The following is a 20532-nucleotide window of genomic DNA, read 5'->3' as shown; positions in this document are numbered from 1 at the left end:
TCACATTTTTCAAGATCTGTATGGTGCGGTTCAATAATTTACAGGATTATTAATTATTTATTAATTTGTAATTGTTCTCCCTTTTTCCCGTGAGAATTCTAGTACTCTACGCTTTTCTACTTTTATATTGCACTGCAATCTTCTCACACCCGGCTATCAGCCACTCTCCCACCCTGATATGCTCATCTCTAAACTCCTTTCGGGAAATGCAATGGTGGAAAATTGATAGGTGCACAGATGCGCTCTGGTGTGTAAATGTGTGACCGGGAAGGTCGTAAAGCGCCGCTTACACCAGTGATTGTAAAACCATGACAACATGCGTCCGTTGCATGCTATCTCTGTGTGGCGTCCTTGTATAATCTCGCTCTCTCGAGTTCAGGGCTACTATAAAAAGATAAGGTGGGTCCCCATATCTCACAAGAGCCAGATATAAAATGAATCCTGTTCAGAGGAAGGCCCTATCCTAAACATCTTGTACACTTTAAACCCCTGTCCAAGTTTTCTGTTTGATGAGCTCCCTAGAGCAGGTACTTTGCATAAGCATCATGCTTAAATGTACATGTATCACTATTCTCTCTAATCTAATAAAAAACATATCCTTAAGTCCTAAGAACACCTTTAAAACGATGCAGTCCTCACTGTATTGTATTAGAAAGAAAACTGGGATGAGAACGTCACCCTGCAGCCAAAACAGATTGTAGTATTTCTTAACCTCTGCAGTGTAATCATTGTACGTTTTGTGCATCTCTGCTATGTAAACTCAGACCACGTGGCAGTTTAGTCTTTGTACACGGATTTTTTTTTTCTCGGTGCATAAAACTTAGTGCTGATGTGCTTCTTGCCTGACATTTCTGTATGTGGAAATTTACACCTTCACATTTCGATGTGCCCACATGTTAATGTTTGTGAGTACTCCCTCATTCTGTTACAGTAACATATGATTGCTTCTAAAATCACAAGACAGCTGTGTTTGAGTGCCCCTCAAGTAGAGTAACCGTCCCCCCTCATCCAACCCCCAGTAACTCTGAAATTCATTCAGAAGTCCAAAAATGTCTGCAATTTACTTGGGTGTAAGCCTATGCGAGTACATTTAGGACATTTTTAAAGACTTCTTAAAGATAAAGACAGCTTCATTGAAAGTGTAGTTCGCGACACGTTGTCGCTGGTCATTTTGGCTGCACTTGGCAGGAACCAAGTAGGGCTATTGATCTTTCCAGTGGTGCTTGTAAAACCTACAAAACACTCTGACATGTGGCCTTGAGTTCTGTACATGTATTTTAAAACGAATGACTTGTTGATCAATTTCTATTTCCAAATTTGCCTCTTTCTTCTATCTTTTGTTGTTTAAACATTTACCAACTAAAAGTAACTTGCAGAATCGGATTTACTTCATCAAAAGAGGATATATCAGTGGTAGTCGCTCCTGTCTGGTGCTTTGGCCAACAGATCAATGTCTTAGTTCAGATTTGGTGATTGCACAGTTGGAGTGAACTAAATTAACTTCTGCATCTTATAGTTTATTTACACTACTGCTTAAGTGGCAAACCAGTCCGCCCTTCTCAGTGAGTATCATGACGTACAATGCTAGTTTCAGTCAATAAACAGATGTTTGACTTTGAAGTGTTTTTAGCTCCGAGTATGCAAAAATTGATTTGTTTTGTTTTTTGTTTTAAAAGAATCAAGGCTACTAATGGGGATTATCGGAAGGACCCCCGAGACAGAAGCCGCAGTCCCATAGAAAGAGCGGTAGCACCAACCATGAGCCTCCACGCAAATCACCTGTACTCCTCGATCCCCGGCTTGACCATGGATCAACCTCTAGCACTGACCAAAAACAGCATGGATGCTGCCCGCGCGATCGGCCTCATCCCTGCACTGAACCCGATGGAGAGGCAGCAGGTAATGTGGCTCCATGTTAGTAAAGCAAGAGTGTAGCCTGTGCTTCGAAGGTAGGTTTTCAAACTTGACCATGCTAGTCAGTATTTACACATACCAGCACTACAGTTTGTTTTTTTACATGATATATGCAATATTTGACATCTCGGGCCCCACTCATACTTAAAAGGCTTTACTGCTAAAAGGATTCCTAGCTTACTTTTTCCACAAAGGTTTTATATGTGGGCTTTAATATTTTCTACTTAATTTATTTCTGCAAACTCACTTTCTATTTACCACCAGTGTCTTGTTGTTTTATGAAATCAATCGAACTTCCAAAGTACTGTCTCTTCACAAGGCTTCACAGTTTATCTCCTGACTGTACAATGCTAACCCTTCAGGGGTTATCAGTCATGGCTGGTTAAAAAGCGCTCAGTGGTTTATTTTGAGATGTTGTTAATCCTTCGGGTTTTTTTTGTGGTGTTTTGCTGTGATCTTGGTCACTAGGAGAAGGGGTAGGTAGGCTGTGATTAATGTTGGAGGACATTCTAGATTCGTTTTTAGATTGTGCTACAAACTATCACAAAATATGCACACCAGGAGAGCCATTTTCTACAGTGGGGAATCGTACAATTATGGCGAGGAACGAGTTCTGGAATTTAAACAGATTTTGTATATATAGCGAAATACATCTGAGCAATAGACTTAGTCATGTGGCATAGTTGTTTACATTTTTTTGAGTCGGTTGTGCAAAGGGTGTTTTATGAAAGTCAACTACTTTTGTCTGTTGTGTGGCTGCTGCAGATTGTTTTTTAGTTGGTTGCTACCAGTTCTATTGTCCACATTTGCACAATGCACCACTACCATTTGTTTTGTCCTCTTGCTTTTGGAGTGTAGGTGCCCTTTATGCTTGTGATTCCCTCTGACTGGAGTCCTTGTGGTCTGGTGGTTTTGTGTCTAGTAAATAGACATCTTTCTGTTGTATTTGATAAGGGAACAGATAGATGACCATTGAAAACCTCTACATGAGGTAACTTTGCCTCCCTGATAAGCCTGTTTGTTCTGTGTCATGGTGTGAAGCAGTTCTGTGTAGGTTTATTTAAGCATCAAGCTCTGATTCTAATCTGGTATTGCTGGAATTAATTTTGTAGCCTTTCTTATTTCTTACACTGAACGCTTACTGACCATATCAGAAACTGGGAAAAGTTATTTTTTAATCTTTTAAGTGTCTGTGGTTGGCTGACTATGATGTGTGTTATGGCAATTATTTATTCTGTGAAGTGATTTAATGTTTTGTCTGGTAAAAATACAAAAATAGCCACATAAGCCATTACAATCTATACTTGTACTTGAAATGTATTTGTGGTTGTAGTATAAAGTTTGTTGAGGGTTTCTTAATTGCATGTGCTAAAGCATGTTCTGCTGACATGTGTTGAGCCTGAAAATAAGTGTTAATCCCTGACCAGTAATTTGTTTTCATACCTTATTATTCGCACACCATTATTTTTGTAGTCTTACAAAACACACAGTACATCAATGACTTTAGGTACAAGGTTTCATCGACATTTTTCTTGCTTTTCAGATGTTTTGTGGGAATAAGCACTCAGAAGGCGTACTGTATAAGCAGTACGAGGATCAGTGTGTGTGTGTGTGTGTGTGTGTGTGTGTGTGTGTGTGTGTGTGTGTGTGTGTGTGTGTGTGTCTGTCTGTCCAAAAGTGTAGTTTCATATATATTTCCAGAATGATTGGCATATGTTAACTGTACCTGACCAACCTTGCCAGACTGGATCTATAATTTGACCAGCTTTTCCCTGTAGCCATCAAGATGGCTTACAGATGCCAAGGAACCCAAATACACGTTCTGAGATTAAACACCGGAATGTGTTATCCAGACTGCTGCGTGTGTATGGGTATAAGGTGTATATTAGCTGTGTTATGGACCTCAATAAACAAGAGGAGTCACAAGTGTATGAGGAGTCCTAGTATGAGATAAGGTATTCCTGCTGTCCCTGTGTGCACGAGGGTGACCCCTGAGCATGTTTCACCTACATTCAAACTAGGACGCGTGTCCTCTCAGGTACAGATGAGCACCATAAACCGACATGCCACTCGGGGTGAGTGTGTGCCCACAATAGAGGGACCATTGCACCAGCACTGTTGTATGATCAGGAGTGTATGGTTGCATTGGTAGCATTAGAGGAACATTCGCACAATACTGCGGGGACAGTCCTGTTGGTTCTGTGAGACAATATTTTTCGCACCAACAAGTTGTAGAATTAGAGGATGCGAGCTCCTCTCTATGCTGAGATTGTCGTTTGGCTTTCTGTTCAAGAGGCTAGGCCCGTTTTGTTGTGAAAATCACGATTCTAGTCCTTGCCCTTCTATTTAGGAATTTTTGATGTAGAGTGCTAACACCTAATTTTTAGGTGAGTCTTGGAGTCCGCTTTAGTAGTGCTGCCAGCCTCGTGCTAGCCAAAAAATATTATAAAATGCATACACATATACATAAATAAAGCAGCTTTCGGTCAGCCATCTTTATCCATTGGTCTATCCATTTGTCTTTCACATTTTGCTTCCACCCTCCACAGCATGCAGCAGTGAGTCAGCCATCTCCATCCCTTGTCTATCTTGCACTGTCGTTGACGGCATTTTGCCTGATTGCATGTGCACAGTGGCATGAAAAGGATTGTACTTCAGTTCCAGGGCTGCTAGGACACTTCTATATTTTTTTATTTGTTTATGTTTACAATTTCCTTTTTATATTTACCGCTTGCAAAAATAAGTATTAAAAAAATGCTGCATACTTTAAAAGGTCAGCCATTGGCTTTGTCGATGCTTTTTTCAGTGGAGACAAGAAAATCTGCAACCCCGAGAGCCCATTAGTGTCTTACATGGCAATACAGGGCTGAAGATTTCCAGAGTTATCTAGAACCTGCATATAAGTATCCTCTCTGTCATCCCACTAAGAAGTCAGTTCTGAAAGTGGGCACAAAAGTATGTCTCCACTGCTAGCCGGTACTGTGTTCCATCCCTACTGGCACCAACCTCACCACCCCCTCAGTTTTGAGGTGCCTTGAACATACCAGAGTTTAAATTATTGATCTTTCAATCCTGATTGTGCCATCCAAAGAATTGGATGTAAAGAAACGCCCTATCTCGATGTGAGACACGTGCTGGGCTGCCCTTTTTGTTACTATAAAATGGAGGAACTCACGTTTTCTTGACCCAGCAAAACACAAGAGGGATTTTCCAAATTGCTGATGCATCCTTGTTAAGGCGAGGACATCAGACTTTCCATTCCAGTTTATGCAATCACTTATGTCTCATAATCTGTGGGTGCATTAGGTTTGCTTAATTGTTGTTGAAATGCAGTTAGTGTGTGGAAGTATCACTTTTGCAAGAGGTATAATTAAGAGCACAATATGCTGAGTCTTCTGATCTAATACACCATACCATACCTGTACCAACATGTGTGATGTACTGCAGGATGTCCGGCGTCTACATGTTTTCTTTTGTCCACTGCAGAACAGCAAATGCTTTACATATACATTGTTTTCTTGCAGAATCGTCCTTCCGTAATTACGTGTGCCTCAGCGAGCAACCGCAACTGTAATCTCTCTCACTGCCCAGTTGCCCACAGTGGGTGTGGTTCAGCATTGCCGGCCAATTACAGGAGGCCATCCAACAGTAAGTTATGCAGCTGATTGGTCTGGAGTCTGTGGATGTTTAGTTTCAAGAGCTGAATCTTCTCCTGCCAAAGGCATGTTCTGTGCTGGCGACCTAGGGTTGGAAGGGCATTGAAAATTGTGCCTATAGATTAATTTTTATACCATAACCAGGCCCGCAGGAATTATGCGGCAGGGAGGGTCAAATTATGTGACGGGGTTGAATAAATTATGCAGCAATAAAAAGGCAAATTATGCCACACATTTTGTGATGGCATTACTTAATTATTTAGTCATTTTTAGGTTGAGCATTCGAGACCTCTTGTATATACTTCAGTATATACTTATATGTGTATGTACTTTGTGGGCTCTGGAGATCAGCCCTAGGACTTGTCTGCTTCCGCTTAGGGACTTTTTTTTCTGGTCAATTGCCTCTATTTAACTGTCTCAATAGAAAACGACAAGCAGAGGTCAGTAAAATACCAGAATTGCTTTCTGCTGAGGGACTTTCTTTTTTTTCTGGCAACTGCCTCTATTTAACTTTCATTATAGAAAACGACCAGCAGAGGTCAGTAAAATATCAGAATCACTTGAGCATTCTCTGGATTCCAGCCCATAGAATGTCTTCCACGAGCACCCGTAGACAATAATATATTTTTCAAATTTTATATTTTCAGTGGTATGACCACCAAAGGCCCTGAGTTTATATTAAAAACAGAGCTTTGAACTATACCATTTCCCACGGAAAGGCAGTATTTCTCTCCATGTGTTCCCATACCTGTGTGTCACACAGTTTGGTGCTTGCTTTCCCTCCATGTTAAAGAACAGTAGATGTTTCAGCACCCAGGCTAATGTGCTGCAGAGCTAAATACATATAAGGTCCCAAAAGCAAGACCGATTGCATCGCAAATGCTTGTTAATCCTGTTAACACTGCCTTGGCATTAGTTGTACCCTATTAGTACCAGTGTAATACCCAAATATAGCAATAAGCTCCAGAAAGATGAGTAGTGAACCTTTGCAAAGGCCCTTCCACTGAGCGGCAACTCGTGTCACGGCAGTATTACAAAATTTTGAATCTTTTGAGCAAGAAACACATTTTTTGAGTTAAAATCAGCAATTTATGCAGTAGATGATGGCAAACCTGCAATTATGCAAAATTCACGGCAGCTGCCCAATTGCATAATTCGATTGGCCCTCACCTTAACCTCACGGCAGTTGATGGTGCTCCCAAATGGATAAATTATTATCAAGTGCTGCAGACTTTTTCTTGGCCTTCACTTTAATCAAGCATGCTGGTCACCTATTCCAGTGCTGAAAACCGAATTTGACCCATAGCTCCTCTCTGCGCTGATGAGTCTAATATGGCTTTCTCTAGTGAGGTTGGGCCCAACCAGAACACCCAATGGGAAGGAAGTAGTATTGATAGCGGGTAAGAGTGAACTCAATATTGGAGTGTGCATCCACAGAGAACTTTACTTTTGGAGAGTAATCGTTGTACTGGATCAGTAACTGCTTTATATTTGACACGGTTAATTGTAGACCCACTCGTTTTTAAGCCTTTAGTTCTCTTGCTAGAATTGTAGCTTAAAAACGTTTGTGTAAGTGTCTCAACTTTAAACCTGTTGAGAATGTTTATTTTTTTATGTAGACATATTTATTAAATATTTGAAATAAAAAAAGGTTTCAAACACATGAAACATTGTAGTACACCCTCGCCGAATTCTGTATGCTTATGTACAGATTTATAACGTTCTTTTAAGAAGATTTATATTTGGTATTTTTTCTCCCCAAAATAAAATGACGGGAAAAATGCAAATATAGCAGCTTGCTGCGAATGTAAAGCATTTTTATTGCTGCAGACTACACTTTTCTTTATTTTATCTGGAGCCCCAGGCAGCATTTTATTACTGTTAAGGTTGGAGCCTCCAGTTGGTTTCTGTACCATGTGTCCTTTTCTCATCAATTTCTGTACAAATGTTTTCTATTTGTTAAAGCGGTGAAGTAGTTTAGTTTTGAAATGCTTCCTGTAATTTCGCATGTCTTTTGGCAAGCACTATTGTTTATCTTCTGTCTCCATTGTAGAAGCCATAGCGGGGAATAGACCTCCACTTCCCTTTCTCCTCCCTGGAAACAGATGCACACACAGCTAAATGTTCCTCTGTTGAACAGGGTGGCACTGCATGAACTAAACCTCAGATTGCTTCATTGCCGCTGTAATTCCCATTGCTGTTGCCCAATTGTTTGCCATTTTGCTAGTAATGTTATATGTTTGCAAGCCTCGCAGGGAAGGCAGGTGAAAAATGTAATATTTGAAATCGATATTCCACGATTTACAATTTTTATGTTACTTTGACTTTAAAGAGACGATCCTGTCATCTACTAAAAAGTAATGTTTAATTGGATGTAGCGGTGAAATGTGTTCAAGTGCTATTAACAGCACTAGACAACGCGGAGAGCTGTTTACACAGCTGAAAGCCTGTTGCATAGCAGAGACCTCTTAGTGTAACCAAAGATTTCAGCCCTGCTTCTTATTTTACAACTAAAGTTTTTCCAAACATGAGTCACACTTGCTTGTTTCTGGGAAAGATTAAAAAACCGACAGACCCAAAATCTATCTTCCATTTTACTAAATGAGGGGGTTGGAGCCGTGGGGCTGGTCAGAGATAGTTGATCAAAGTCGGATTCTTTTCAGGAAAACATGCCGTGGGACCAGTCAAAAACTTGGCCCATTCCCAAACTTGAGTGAAATCCAGGGGTCTGGCGCTAATCATAGACGTGGCACGACAAAACCGCACCCTCAAGGTGAAGCCTTAGGTCCACCACGACAGGGCACACAAATATCTCTTTATCCCGAAAATTTGATTAGGATGGGTGGGAACAAGAAGGAATGTCGAGCAGAATGGTGGGGCACAGAGCATGACAATATCAGTTGTCCTTAGAAACGCAACCTTTCAGTGTGAAAATGTGATTTCTAGCCTCCCTCTTGAGATAACTAAATTAAAGTGTGTAGTTGCAAAATTTCGAACCATGCCTAAAAAATTTCAAAGTGTGACGTGCCCCTTGTATTTTTTATTGTAAATCGCAGAGTTATAGTAGTAGGCTGAAACATCTCGGTGTTCTCAGGAGGACCATAATAATCCTGATGCCCTAGTCACCGGCTGAATTACTAGCAGTCGTTTCAGTCAGTTGCATATTGTGAACTGCCCTGACTGGCATACTGTCGTAAAGCGTGGACATTTGTAGATTTTCAGTTGATGTTAGGTACCCAGATAGAACACCCAACTCTTACCAGTTGAATACACAAAGCATAGCAATTAGAACACCTTCTCTTTGATCCATTTTATTTCTGATCTTCAGTCAGTAGCAGACGCTGAGTAATTACCACAACACATACTCGGAAGATGAGACCTTTATAGTTCAGAGGGAGAGTCTTTCCAGACCCTCCATTTTTAACTCAACAAGGACCGCTCCAGACCTAAGAAGGCTGAGCAGTTTTTTTTTTCTAAAAAAGAAGTTGCAATCCCCTGTGATGCCTATCCCGAAGCTCAACAGGCCACTACCCGTATCAAGTCTGGCATGCAGACCTCAGATTCCACTGAGAGGAAGATGCATTCTTCTTTTTATTGCGATTCCTAGTCCTGAGCCGTTTCTACCTTTTTGGGTGAAATCGAAGGTTCTACTTGCTGTTGGACCCAGTGTGCGTTGCGATGAAGCCATCAACATGTGTGCTCTCCAATGATACACTATCCACATTTTGGTTCCATGTTTTTCTTCCCCCATGTTTGAGGTTAAAGTATAGGGCATGTTTCTGTAGTCAAAAAAGGAACACACCGCTTTTGTGGTTCCTCCTTAACTCTCCTGAAGTGGGGGGATTTTAGCATATGTTCCCCCCTGTGGGATGACTACCCTGGCTTCCCGGACCCTGAGTACTCGAGACTTCATGCATTGAGGAACAATAATCCTGCCACAAATAGCAATTAATTTTGCATGCACTGAGGAGGGGAGGTATTTGCACCAGGCTGAGTGCAAAGGAATGGCATAAAGTCCATTCTTTACTTTGTAAGAGCATCTCCATCATCTGCTGTTCTGTGATTTGGGAGTAAAATGTGCATTTATATATTAGCTGGTTTGTCAGTAGCCTGGTATAGGATTCAGTGTGAAGGGAAGTAGACACTAGTCGAGATAATATAAATGTGCAGTTCTCGTCTTTGTGTGCCTTTGTGACTGCATGTGTGCTAAAGCAGTCCGTGCCTCGTTCTCAAAGAGAAGGCCAGGGCTACTGTTGGAAAACTATCAGAAAATGCCCCGGAATATGGAGTAAAAACCCAAGTACTGCAGAAGGTGGTGGCTGTTGAAAGATTGGGTTAAAATCCTTGTCTGAGCCGTACCATTTGAATTAAAAAAAGATTTGACCAAAATTAATGTCTATGTTGGTCTTCTTTGTGATTGAGTGTTCTAGTAGTACAGAGATTGATTGAATAAAGAAATGTGTGTTGGCTTGAGCCCCAGCTTTCTCCACTACAAGAGGTTCAGAGACCCTCCCAAAATATTTTTTTCCAAGTTCCCAATTATTGTGTTCGAGGCATGTGGGCTGCTGAATTCATATCTGTGCATAGATCGCCGCCTAGTGTTGGGTCCGGATGTTTGCACGTTGTTGTCCTGGAAGAGTCTTCGAAGTATCCTTGGATAGGTGACTCCTCCCCTGGACTACAGTGCGCATGGGCATCCTCTCCATCCTCAGATTGTTTTTTTCCGCCATTGGGTTCGGATGTGCTATCTTAGCTCAAGTTAGGAAAAAATTTTGCCGAGGCCTTTAGTTCGCGTCGGTACTGTTTATCGATCGGTTTTCGATACTCTCTGTTAGTTTACTAACTTCCAGCACCGACTTTGTTCGCATTTACCTGTCCATCAACTACTTCGACGATGGAATCGAGGACGCCATTCAAAAGGTGTCCGGTATGTAATGCGAAGTACCCACACATCGACGTCCATCCGGTGTGCAACAAATGCCTTTCGCCGGACCACGACGAGTCGACATGTATGGCCTGTGCCCGGTTCCGTTCAAAGAAGACTCTGCGGAATCGTCGAGCGGCGAGGCTCGAAGCGCAGCACGCGGCACCGGCCCCAGCTGACATCTTCGACGACGCGGACGACGTCGAAGAAGTAGAAGTCTTACCCTCCAGTCCCGTTTCCGACCAAGAACCCGGATCGGACGAGGCCGACGAGTCACTCTTCCACAGAGGTGAAGACGACACCGAGGTAGGAGACGACGAGGAGGCCTTAGGGGCCGAAGAGAGTAGCTCCGATGATGAACAAGGCCTACCTGTTCAAACCGAGAATTCACCAGTGCCACAGACTATGGCTCCGGTCGAGGGATCGCCTTCGGGCCTTACCCGAGACCTATCACGCAGTCCTTCGGCCCCGCCCTCGGGCCCGGCCTCGGACGTTCAGCGGCAGCCATTACCGCTTAAGCCAGCTGGTTTCCCTTCCACGAAACCGAAACCGAAAGCTGCTCAGGTTCCTACGAAACCGAAACTGAAAGTGGCGCTAGTCGGATCGAGGCCTTCAACACCTTCGACGCCGGCGCACCGTGTCGGCACCGACCGCACCAAGGGGGACTTCGGTGCCGAACTCGAGACGGGCGACATGGGAGTCGACAAACGGAAGAAGGCCATCGGCGCCGAAAAACCTGCTCGGTTACCGGCGTCGACGCCACCGACACCGAGGGCCGTCCCGCCTGCTACGCCTCGCAGCACCCCCTCGACGACACCGAAACCTCACGTGTCGAAGACGTCGACGGTGATCTCCGCACCTCGGCTCGATGCACCACGGGCGCAGAAGATATCTGCAGCCGCCTCGACGACCCTGGCGGGGGCCACGACCTCTAAGGCGCCCCGAGTACGGCCTGGCGCAATGCCAGGCTGCAAAACCAAGGCTGCCCTCCAGGACCAGTCGGGTTCGATCGATCCAGCGGTTTCGTCGGTGCCGACCAGCATTACCTTCGGCTTGCCTCCATCCACAATCCCGAAGGCGTTTCAACTCAGGACACAGGCCACCAAAACTGCGGTTACGCCTGTCGAGCCGTCACCGTCACGCGTCATCGACGCCGACACTGGCAGGATGATTCTCCACGACCGAAGGATAACTTCGGAACCGCCATTGGAACCTTTCAGGATCCCGCTAAAGAGGAAGCTGCCTGTGGACACAGAACCTCTCCTGTATGAACCCTTTCATTCACCCTACCAGGATCCACACCGGGCCTCCCCCACACGCTCCGACACGGATGCATTGGAGGACTACATGGGTGAACAAGTCCCCTACCATGTGGACACGGACCCTGATGACCAGCAGGACCCTGACCAAACTTGGGGCGACCCTGCAGACCCCAGTGCACCTCTTGATGCACAGGACCCACAACTATATGGGGCAAAAACGTCACCCACAGAGGATACTGCGGCGTTCAACGCTCTGATTGAACGGGCGGCGAACAACCATGATGTACAGCTTCACTCTGATATCATCGAAGATGACTTTCTAATGGACACCTTTGCATCCTCAGAAAGACATGTAAAGACTCTGCCAATGTTGAAGGGGGTCCTTAAGCCAGCCACTGACATTTTCAGGGAACCCACCAGGGCACGAGTGATAAACCCCAGGATCGATAAGAAATACAGATCAGCACCTGGGGATCCTACTTACATCAGAGGACAATTACCACTCGACTCCATCGTTGTGGCGAATGCCCGCAAGAGGGCACACTCGCAGACAACGGGTGACGCTCCTCCCCCGGACAAGGAGTCCAAGGTGCTGGAGACCTCCGGCAAGCGAGTTGCCGCACAAGCTGCAAGCATATGGCGCATAGCTAACACTCAAGCGCTCCTCGCTCGCTACGATAGGGCGCACTATGACACAATGGAGCAACTCCTTCAACACCTCCCTGACCCCTACAAAGAAGGTGCAGAAATCCTTATCAGAGAGGGACAGCTACTCACAAATGCTGCCATCAAATGTGCACTAGACGCTGCTGACACGGCTGCCAGGGCCATCAACACTAGCGTCATCCTACGACGTCACGCCTGGCTACGTATCTCAGGATTCAAGCCTGAGGTACAAAACAATATCCTTAATCAGCCTGTCAACCCCGACTTTTTGTTCGGGCCTGAGGTTGACGCCACCCTCGAGAAGATAAAAAAGGACACGGACACTGCAAAGTCCATGGGCGCCCTACAAACTCAGTCCTTTCGGAGCGGCTCCTTTCGTCGCCCCGGAAACAAGGGAGCAGGCAGAGGACAGGGGTCACAACAAACATATAACAAGGGTAATACGCAGACCACCTACGATAAGAACACCCGAGGTGGCTATCGTGGCTCCAGTACCAAGGGCAGAGGACGTGGCTACGGCAACACCAGGTCCTCCCCCAAGAACAAGCAGTGACGCCCTCTCCCTTCCTCCCGACCACATAACACCTGTCGGGGGAAGGCTACAACGGTTCCTGTCCACGTGGAACTCCATCACCACGGACAGGTGGGTCAAAGATATTATAAAATACGGTTACTGTCTGGAGTTAACTTCCACTCCACCCACAATACCACCAAGAAACCGTCCTATGTCTTCAGAGCACTTGACGCTCTTACAGCAAGAGGTAGAAAGTATGCTTCTAAAAGGCGCTATCGAGGTCGTACCCGTCCACGAGCGGGGCACGGGGGTTTACTCCCTCTACTTCTTAATTCCAAAAAAGGACGGGTCGCTCAGGCCTATATTAGACCTGAGACCCCTGAACCAGTACATTCTTTCGGAGCACTTTCACATGCTCACTCTACAGCAAGTCCTTCCGCTTCTCCAGCAGGGAGACTTCCTAGCATCACTGGACCTCAAGGATGCGTATTTTCACATACCCATCCACCCCTCACACAAAAAATACCTCAGGTTCACTGTTCAGGGGCAGCACTATCAGTTCAAAGTCCTTCCCTTCGGCGTGACAACAGCGCCCAGGGTTTTCACAAAGTGCCTAGCTACGGTGGCGGCACATTTACGGAGACAGCACATACACGTCTACCCCTACCTAGACGACTGGCTCGTTCAAGCGAGATCGGCCCAGCAATGTGCAAGCCACGTGTCCCGTACCATTCACCTTCTTCACAGTCTGGGATTCTCACTAAATTACCCAAAGTCTCATCTCCAGCCCGCACACGTACAACAGTACCTAGGTGCGACTATAGACACTCTGGCGGCCACAGCTCAGCCAAATTTAGTGAGGATCAACGGCATACAAGCGCTGATCTCCAAGTTCAGACCCAACCACTCGCTTCCAGCGCGAGTGTTTATGCAGTTGATAGGCATGATGGCCTCCTGCATCTTCATAGTCCCGCACGCGAGATTACATATGCGCCCACTTCAGGAGTGCCTAGCACGTCAGTGGAATCAGGCTCAAGGACAGTTGAAAGACCTAGTGTTGGTGAGCGGTCGGGCATACAACTCTCTGCATTGGTGGAATCCACAAAACCTTTGCAAGGGCCGACCGTTCCAAGAGCCTGTTCCACAAATAGTACTGACAGCGGACGCGTCTCTCCAGGGATGGGGAGCTCATGTACTCCACTACACAGTGCAGGGACTATGGACGACACAACAGAAGAAGATGCACATCAACCGTCTGGAACTGATGGCAATCTTCCTGGCCATGAAGGCTTTCAAAGTACATCTGTGCAACAAGGTCGTGTTGATCCGGACGGACAACATGACCGCAATGTACTACATACAGAAGCAGGGAGGGACACACTCTCCACAGTTGTCTCATCTGGCTCAGAGCATGTGGAAGTGGGCCATTCAGAGGAACATGTTCCTCATGGCGGAACACCTCCCCGGCAAGGACAACCAGATGGCGGATCTGCTCAGCAGACACAGCCACCAGATGCACGAGTGGGAGTTACACCCATCGGTACTCCAACCGTACTTCCAGCAGTGGGGTCACCCAGAAATAGACCTATTCGCGACAAGCGAAAACGCAAAATGCCAAAGCTTCGCCGCCAGATTCCCACACCCGCAGTCGCAGGGCAATGCGATATGGATGAACTGGTCCGGCAAATTTGCGTACGCTTTTCCTCCAGCACCGTTGATACCGCTGGTGGCTCGCAAACTCCGACAACACTCCCTGACACTCGTCCTAGTTGCTCCCACGTGGGCACGCCAGCCGTGGTACACCACCTTCCTCGAACTTTCCGTGGTACCGCATCAAAGGCTGCGGATCAAACCCGCGCATTTGACGCAGAACCATGGAGAGGTTCAGCACCCAGATCCGCAACAGCTGAACCTGGCGATCTGGCTCCTGAAGTCCTAGAGTTTGGCTATCTCAATCTGCCACCTGACTGTATGGACATCATCAAGGAGGCCAGGAGACCCACTACAAGAGCTTGCTATGCAGCCAAATGGAAACGGTTCGTCATTTATTGCGGTAATAATGACATTAACCCGCTGGACGCATCCATCCACAACATCATATGTTACCTCTTACACCTATACCGATGCAATCTGGCGTACACCTCTATACGGGTCCATTTGACCGCAATATCAGCCTATCTGCAAACCAGGCAGCACCTCTCTCTCTTCAGAGTGCCTGCCATCAAAGCATTCTTGGAAGGACTCAAACGAGTCATTCCACCTAGTCACCCACCGGCTCCAATGTGGAACCTCAACTTGGTCCTCACACGCCTGATGGGTCCACCCTTTGAACCTCTACACTCATGCGAGATTCAATTCCTTACCTGGAAAGTAGCCTTCCTGGTAGCGATCACTTCCCTAAGAAGAGTTAGTGAACTCCAGGCACTAACCGTTCAAGAGCCATTTATTCAGGTTCACGCCAACAGGGTCGTACTACGTACCAACCCCAAATTCATGCCCAAGGTAATATCGCAGTTCCACATGAACCAGACTATTGAACTGCCCGTTTTCTTCCAAAACCCACAAACTGTTGCAGAGAGGGCATTACATACACTAGATGTACGGAGGGCCCTCATGTACTACATCGACAGGACTAAACCCTTCAGGAAGACAAAACAACTGTTCGTTGCCTTTGCCCCACACCACAAAGGTAACGCCATCTCCAAAGCAGGGATAGCCAGATGGATAGTTAAGTGTATTCAAATCTGTTATCAAAAGGCAAAACGCACATTAACTATTCCACCACGAGCCCACTCAACACGCAAGTTGGGGGCTTCCATGGCCTTCCTAGGAAACATTCCCCTGCATGATATATGCAGAGCAGCCACATGGTCCACTACACACACATTTACAAAACACTATTGCGTAGATGTGCAGTCAAAACAGCAGGCAGCTGTAGGACAGGCTGTTCTCAAAACACTTTTTCAGACCGCTGCAGCTGGCACGGGTAGCCGCCGCCAATAGAGGGCACTGCTATGTATTCTATGCACAGATATGAATTCAGCAGCCCACATGCCTCGAACTGAATATGCTACTTACCAGTATGCATCTGTTCTTGGCATGTAGGGCTGCTGACATTCATATCGCCCTCCCTCCTCCCCGGCGCCTGTCGCAGCTGCAGCTCTCAGAATTATTGCAAGCATGGTCATCACTTTCTGTATCTACTCCATCACTGCCACAATGGCGAAAAACAATCTGAGGATGGAGAGGATGCCCATGCGCACTGTAGTCCAGGGGAGGAGTCACCTATCCAAGGATACTTCGAAGACTCTTCCAGGACAACAACGTGCAAACATCCGGACCCAACACTAGGCGGCGATCTATGCACAGATATGAATGTCAGCAGCCCTACATGCCAAGAACAGATGCATACTGGTAAGTAGCATATTCATTATATGTTGAGGTTTATTAGCTATATTTTTCCATCCTGCTGTAGATCAGCAGAGCTACAGCTGTAAAGCTATAAGAGGAATTAAAACTAAAACTTTTAAATGTTTAGGGATACCTCTTGTGACCTGAACCACATGACATAATGATTCATATTTCTCTCCCCTTCTAGCTACCACCGCTTGTGATCCAGTCATAGAAGAACACTTCCGTAGAAGCCTCGGCAAGAACTATAAGGAGCCTGAGCCAGCCACTAATTCTGTGTCCATCACGGGATCCGTCGATGACCACTTCGCCAAGGCATTAGGAGACACGTGGCTTCAGATCAAAGCAGCAAAAGATGGGGTGTCAAGCAGCCCTGAGTCTGCGTCGCGGAGGGGTCAGCCTTCTCCATCCTCGCACATGGTCAACCATAATCACACCACCAATCACTCCTCAATCGTCTCGTAGAAAAGGACAATGAGAAATCCGTCATCAGGAAAGAAGTCAATTTGCATGGTGTGACAGAGCTTTGAACAGTGCTTAAAATGGATAGGCTAGGAGGGAGAGGAGTATTTCAGAACACAGTCTATATGTGTACGTGCTTGCCATTTGTTTAGGGTGCCCTTAAAACTCAATAGCAGGAACTATTTTGTTATTGGTTATGACGTAGCATCCGAGCTCCCTGCCTCAGTTACCAAAGAGACCTCTGATGCAGATTTGCTGCCTTTTTTTTTTTTTTTTTTTTTTTTAACTATCCCCACCAACAAACCGCCACATGCGCTTACTGTACGAAAAGCCATTGCAAAAATTGGTTGACCGAAATACTTCTTGCTTCTACCTGCTTCTTGAGACTAGGATTGGTGTGGTTTGCTTCCATTGCTATTTTTTTTCTGTTGAGTAATTTTGTATGTATATACTTGAAAAGAACTGTCATGTCTGATTTGCACTATTGGGGAGGATTAAAGTTGCTTGACAACTTTTAGCAAGATGCTAATATTCTGAGGGAAACTGCTGAATTTTAGGGGGTTTATGGACGACATTTGTATCCTTTCTGTGAGAAAAAAAAGGCAAAAACAGCTTTGGAAGGGGAAGTCTCATACCGGTTATAGGTCTTTCTCTGCAGATATCAGGTGCTTGCAACTGGACTCTATACGTCTCATACCACGGGCATTTAAACTTCTCTAAACACAACACAGGTTGTTAGCATATAGCTGAGGTTGGATGGGTCAATAGTGCTTTTGCATGTTTTCCAAAAATAGCTGGTATCTATTGATGTATAGGTCGTATGGAACATAATGCATATTAGCTTCTCTTCAGAATTAGTTTATTTTTGTCAGTAGCGGTCCTAGATATACTTACTGCTGGTACAGTTGTACTCTATAATATTTGTATTTTGATACTCACTCTTGTAGGAGCCAGCAACCGAGGACAGCCTCCGGATAGGCACCGTAAATTAAGCAGTTTAAACTATATGATAGTGTGTGGTACAGGATGCTAGGCCTTAGCGCATGATGGAATCATCATCATCTTAACCTGAATTCGCTTCCTAAAATATTGAAATTTTTGTGTGATATCAGCTGGGAAAAAAACTGCCGCCTTTCAGCATCGCGATGGAGAAGCGGAGCGTTAGCTTGTTTGTTTTTCTCTTTTTAAGTTTGCTCAAAAGTCAATGTCAAGGCAGCATACATTCCTCCATTAGAAATCTGTATACAGGTGTTACTGCATTTATTATCATTTGCTAGTAGTAGGTTCTAGTTTGAAGCAAAATAACAAAGGCAGATGCTAAAAAAAAAACAAAGGCTGTTAGGCTAACGAGCTTTTCATCATACACCATGTTGGTTTGTTACATGTGACGCACATACATTCCAGTATCCAATCACCATTTTATACAGGAGTTGCAAACAGTGACGTCGGCTGGGATTTTGAACACTACACAGGGTGTAGTGCACTCCCTCAGGAGTTGTGTAATTCTGTTACGGCAGTCCACTGACAATGAAAATATGGTCAAAAGTCCATTTTCACTGTTACACTGTTAAACAATATTTTATTTGTGATCGTGTGATAGCCCATGTCACTTGCTACAACTGGAGTGTCTTTTATTTTTTTTATTTTACATTTTTTATATTTGTATATATATATATATACTGGGTCACCTGACGAGACTGGTTAAATGTAGAAAGTTTTAAATGCTAGTCGGACAAGGGCGGGAAATGTGATGTATTGTGGTCTACATTACAGTATTGGGTCCACTGTGGCTAAGAAAAGTTAAGCTTTTTTAATTTGAAATGGTGCGGGGTTGGGCAAAAAAACAAAACAATCTTAGTGTTGAGTGGGTGGCTGCTTTGACAGAACAAATGGGAAACAAATTTCCTTCCCAGTTTCACACATTTCACTACCATCTTACTGGGTAGTCAATGCTTCTCTGCTTTGGCATTCAGTACCCTACTCTCTGTAGGAAAGTCATTTGAAAGAACACTTTTTTTTATATAGGTAACTTTAAGACCATCGTTACGCTGTGCGTAAAGAATGTACAGAGAAATTTGTAGGTATTTTTTTGAGGAACAATTAATTTGTTAATGATATGTAGCTATTTAATTTACCCCTTTCCTTAATTGTAATCATTCATTTTTTTGTTTGAAGAAAAAAGTTGATCTTTTTTTGTTGTTGTAGAATTTGTCTGTAATACAGTTAAAAAAGTGCAGGAACACAGTTATTCTAGGAGAACACTGCATTAGCGTTAATAGCCACTAGTTTGTCATTGCTACAGGCTACTGAGCATTGTAACAGTAAAATATTAACACTGTAGAGGGGCTCTGTTGAAAATGCGACTCCTGTTGGGTGCGTTTCCTTATTGACAAAAGAGAAATAGTTTCAAAAATGTTTAATAAACTGGTTTTATTTATGTCTGGGATGACAATATAATATTGGAGTCGAGTGCTGAGAGCACTTCTAACACACAAAAAAGTATACATCCGAAATAAACCAGTAATTTGGTAGAATTTCAATGCACATTAGTGAATAAAGGAACACAGCCCAGCGTAGAGTATTTTGTCACCCTCTCATTATTTATAAAATGTGTATTTTGAAAAAGATCTGTAAAAAAATAAATTAAAACCCGTGTATTTTTTGTAATCTCAAATGGTTCTAATACCTTGCAGTGGTAAAATTGCGTGCCAAACTGCACCTTTTTTGGCATGAGGGTGCAGTACATCGGCGTGAGGTTCGTCCATTAAATACCTTACTGTGCTGATCGCTTTCTGGTGCACAGTGAGAGACCCTTTTTTGCGCGTTGTTAGCGCTTACATGTTTCCATCAATTGTGTAAAAGCAAAATCCAGAAACTGAGTGTAAAAAAAAACAGTGAGGTTTCTTCAGAGTGGAACCTTCTACAGTGCATTTTGAAATATTTTTCGTGTTTGTAAATCTGTAATATACCATTCTTTTGTGGCCTTGTTTCACCTGAAAAAAATAACGAAAAAAAGGTTTGGCAGGCCATCTTTTTTTGTACTTAAAAGTAGCCTTAAAGAACAATAAAGTGCTCTTAAACCACAAACTTGTGTTTGTTTCATCTAAAAGTTCAAAACCTATTTAAGGTGCATTGGAGGTCAGTCTTGGATTAACTATTACATTGATAGTGCAATGGATACCTCTTTATTCCAATTTCATTCGTTCTACAAAAAATAATGAATGTGGCATTTACAAGGCATGCAGTGAAGAGTGCTTATGGTGAGTTGCGCCATGCCAAACTAATCAATTGGATTATCAATATACTGGTAAAGGTTGTATCACAACATCATTGACGCTAGAAGTTATCCCAATTTCACCGATTACCTGTTAAGGAAGCACACAGACATTATGGACAGTTACAGGAGTTATACTATAATGTATACCACTGGAGAGTTACGCCTGTATTACAAATATGTTGTTAAATAACCATTTAAACTTTAGAAAAGCAAAAAATTGATACATTAAACAACTTTGCAATGCAATTCTTTAACACTTACCTACAATTCACTTTGCAGAGTAGTACACTGCAAACAATTGCACATGCATGTTTCCAGAAACAACAGTTTGAAAATGAATTTTCTTTGCAACTTGGTCACAACAAAGGGCAAGCAAAAAAGCCAACTACTACTGAGGGATTTGCACACGCTTGCTTCCCAATCATGGACTCTCGGGCATAGTAAAG

At 44.2% G+C, this 20532-nt stretch overlaps 1 protein-coding gene across 2 annotated transcripts in view; it reads left to right on the top strand.

Annotated features, from left to right (window-relative positions):
* Window positions 1-19896, top strand: part of VGLL4 (vestigial like family member 4) — a 350836-nt gene extending 330940 nt beyond the window's left edge. For both annotated transcript variants that reach the window (XM_085624870.1, XM_085624869.1), the window contains 3 exons: window positions 1677-1899; window positions 5439-5562; window positions 16535-19896. In XM_085624870.1, the coding sequence (XP_085480996.1) occupies window positions 1677-1899; window positions 5439-5562; window positions 16535-16812 (625 nt within the window). In that variant the 3' untranslated portion in view covers window positions 16813-19896. The remainder of the gene's footprint in view (window positions 1-1676; window positions 1900-5438; window positions 5563-16534) is intronic.
* The last annotated feature ends 636 nt before the right edge of the window (window positions 19897-20532 follow it).

Source organism: Triturus cristatus, chromosome 9 (assembly GCF_964204655.1).
Source record: "Triturus cristatus chromosome 9, aTriCri1.1, whole genome shotgun sequence".
NCBI classification, from domain to species: domain Eukaryota; kingdom Metazoa; phylum Chordata; class Amphibia; order Caudata; family Salamandridae; genus Triturus; species Triturus cristatus.
The sequence above is the reverse complement of the archived record's forward strand: the minus strand, read 5'-3'. Positions and strand labels throughout refer to the sequence as shown.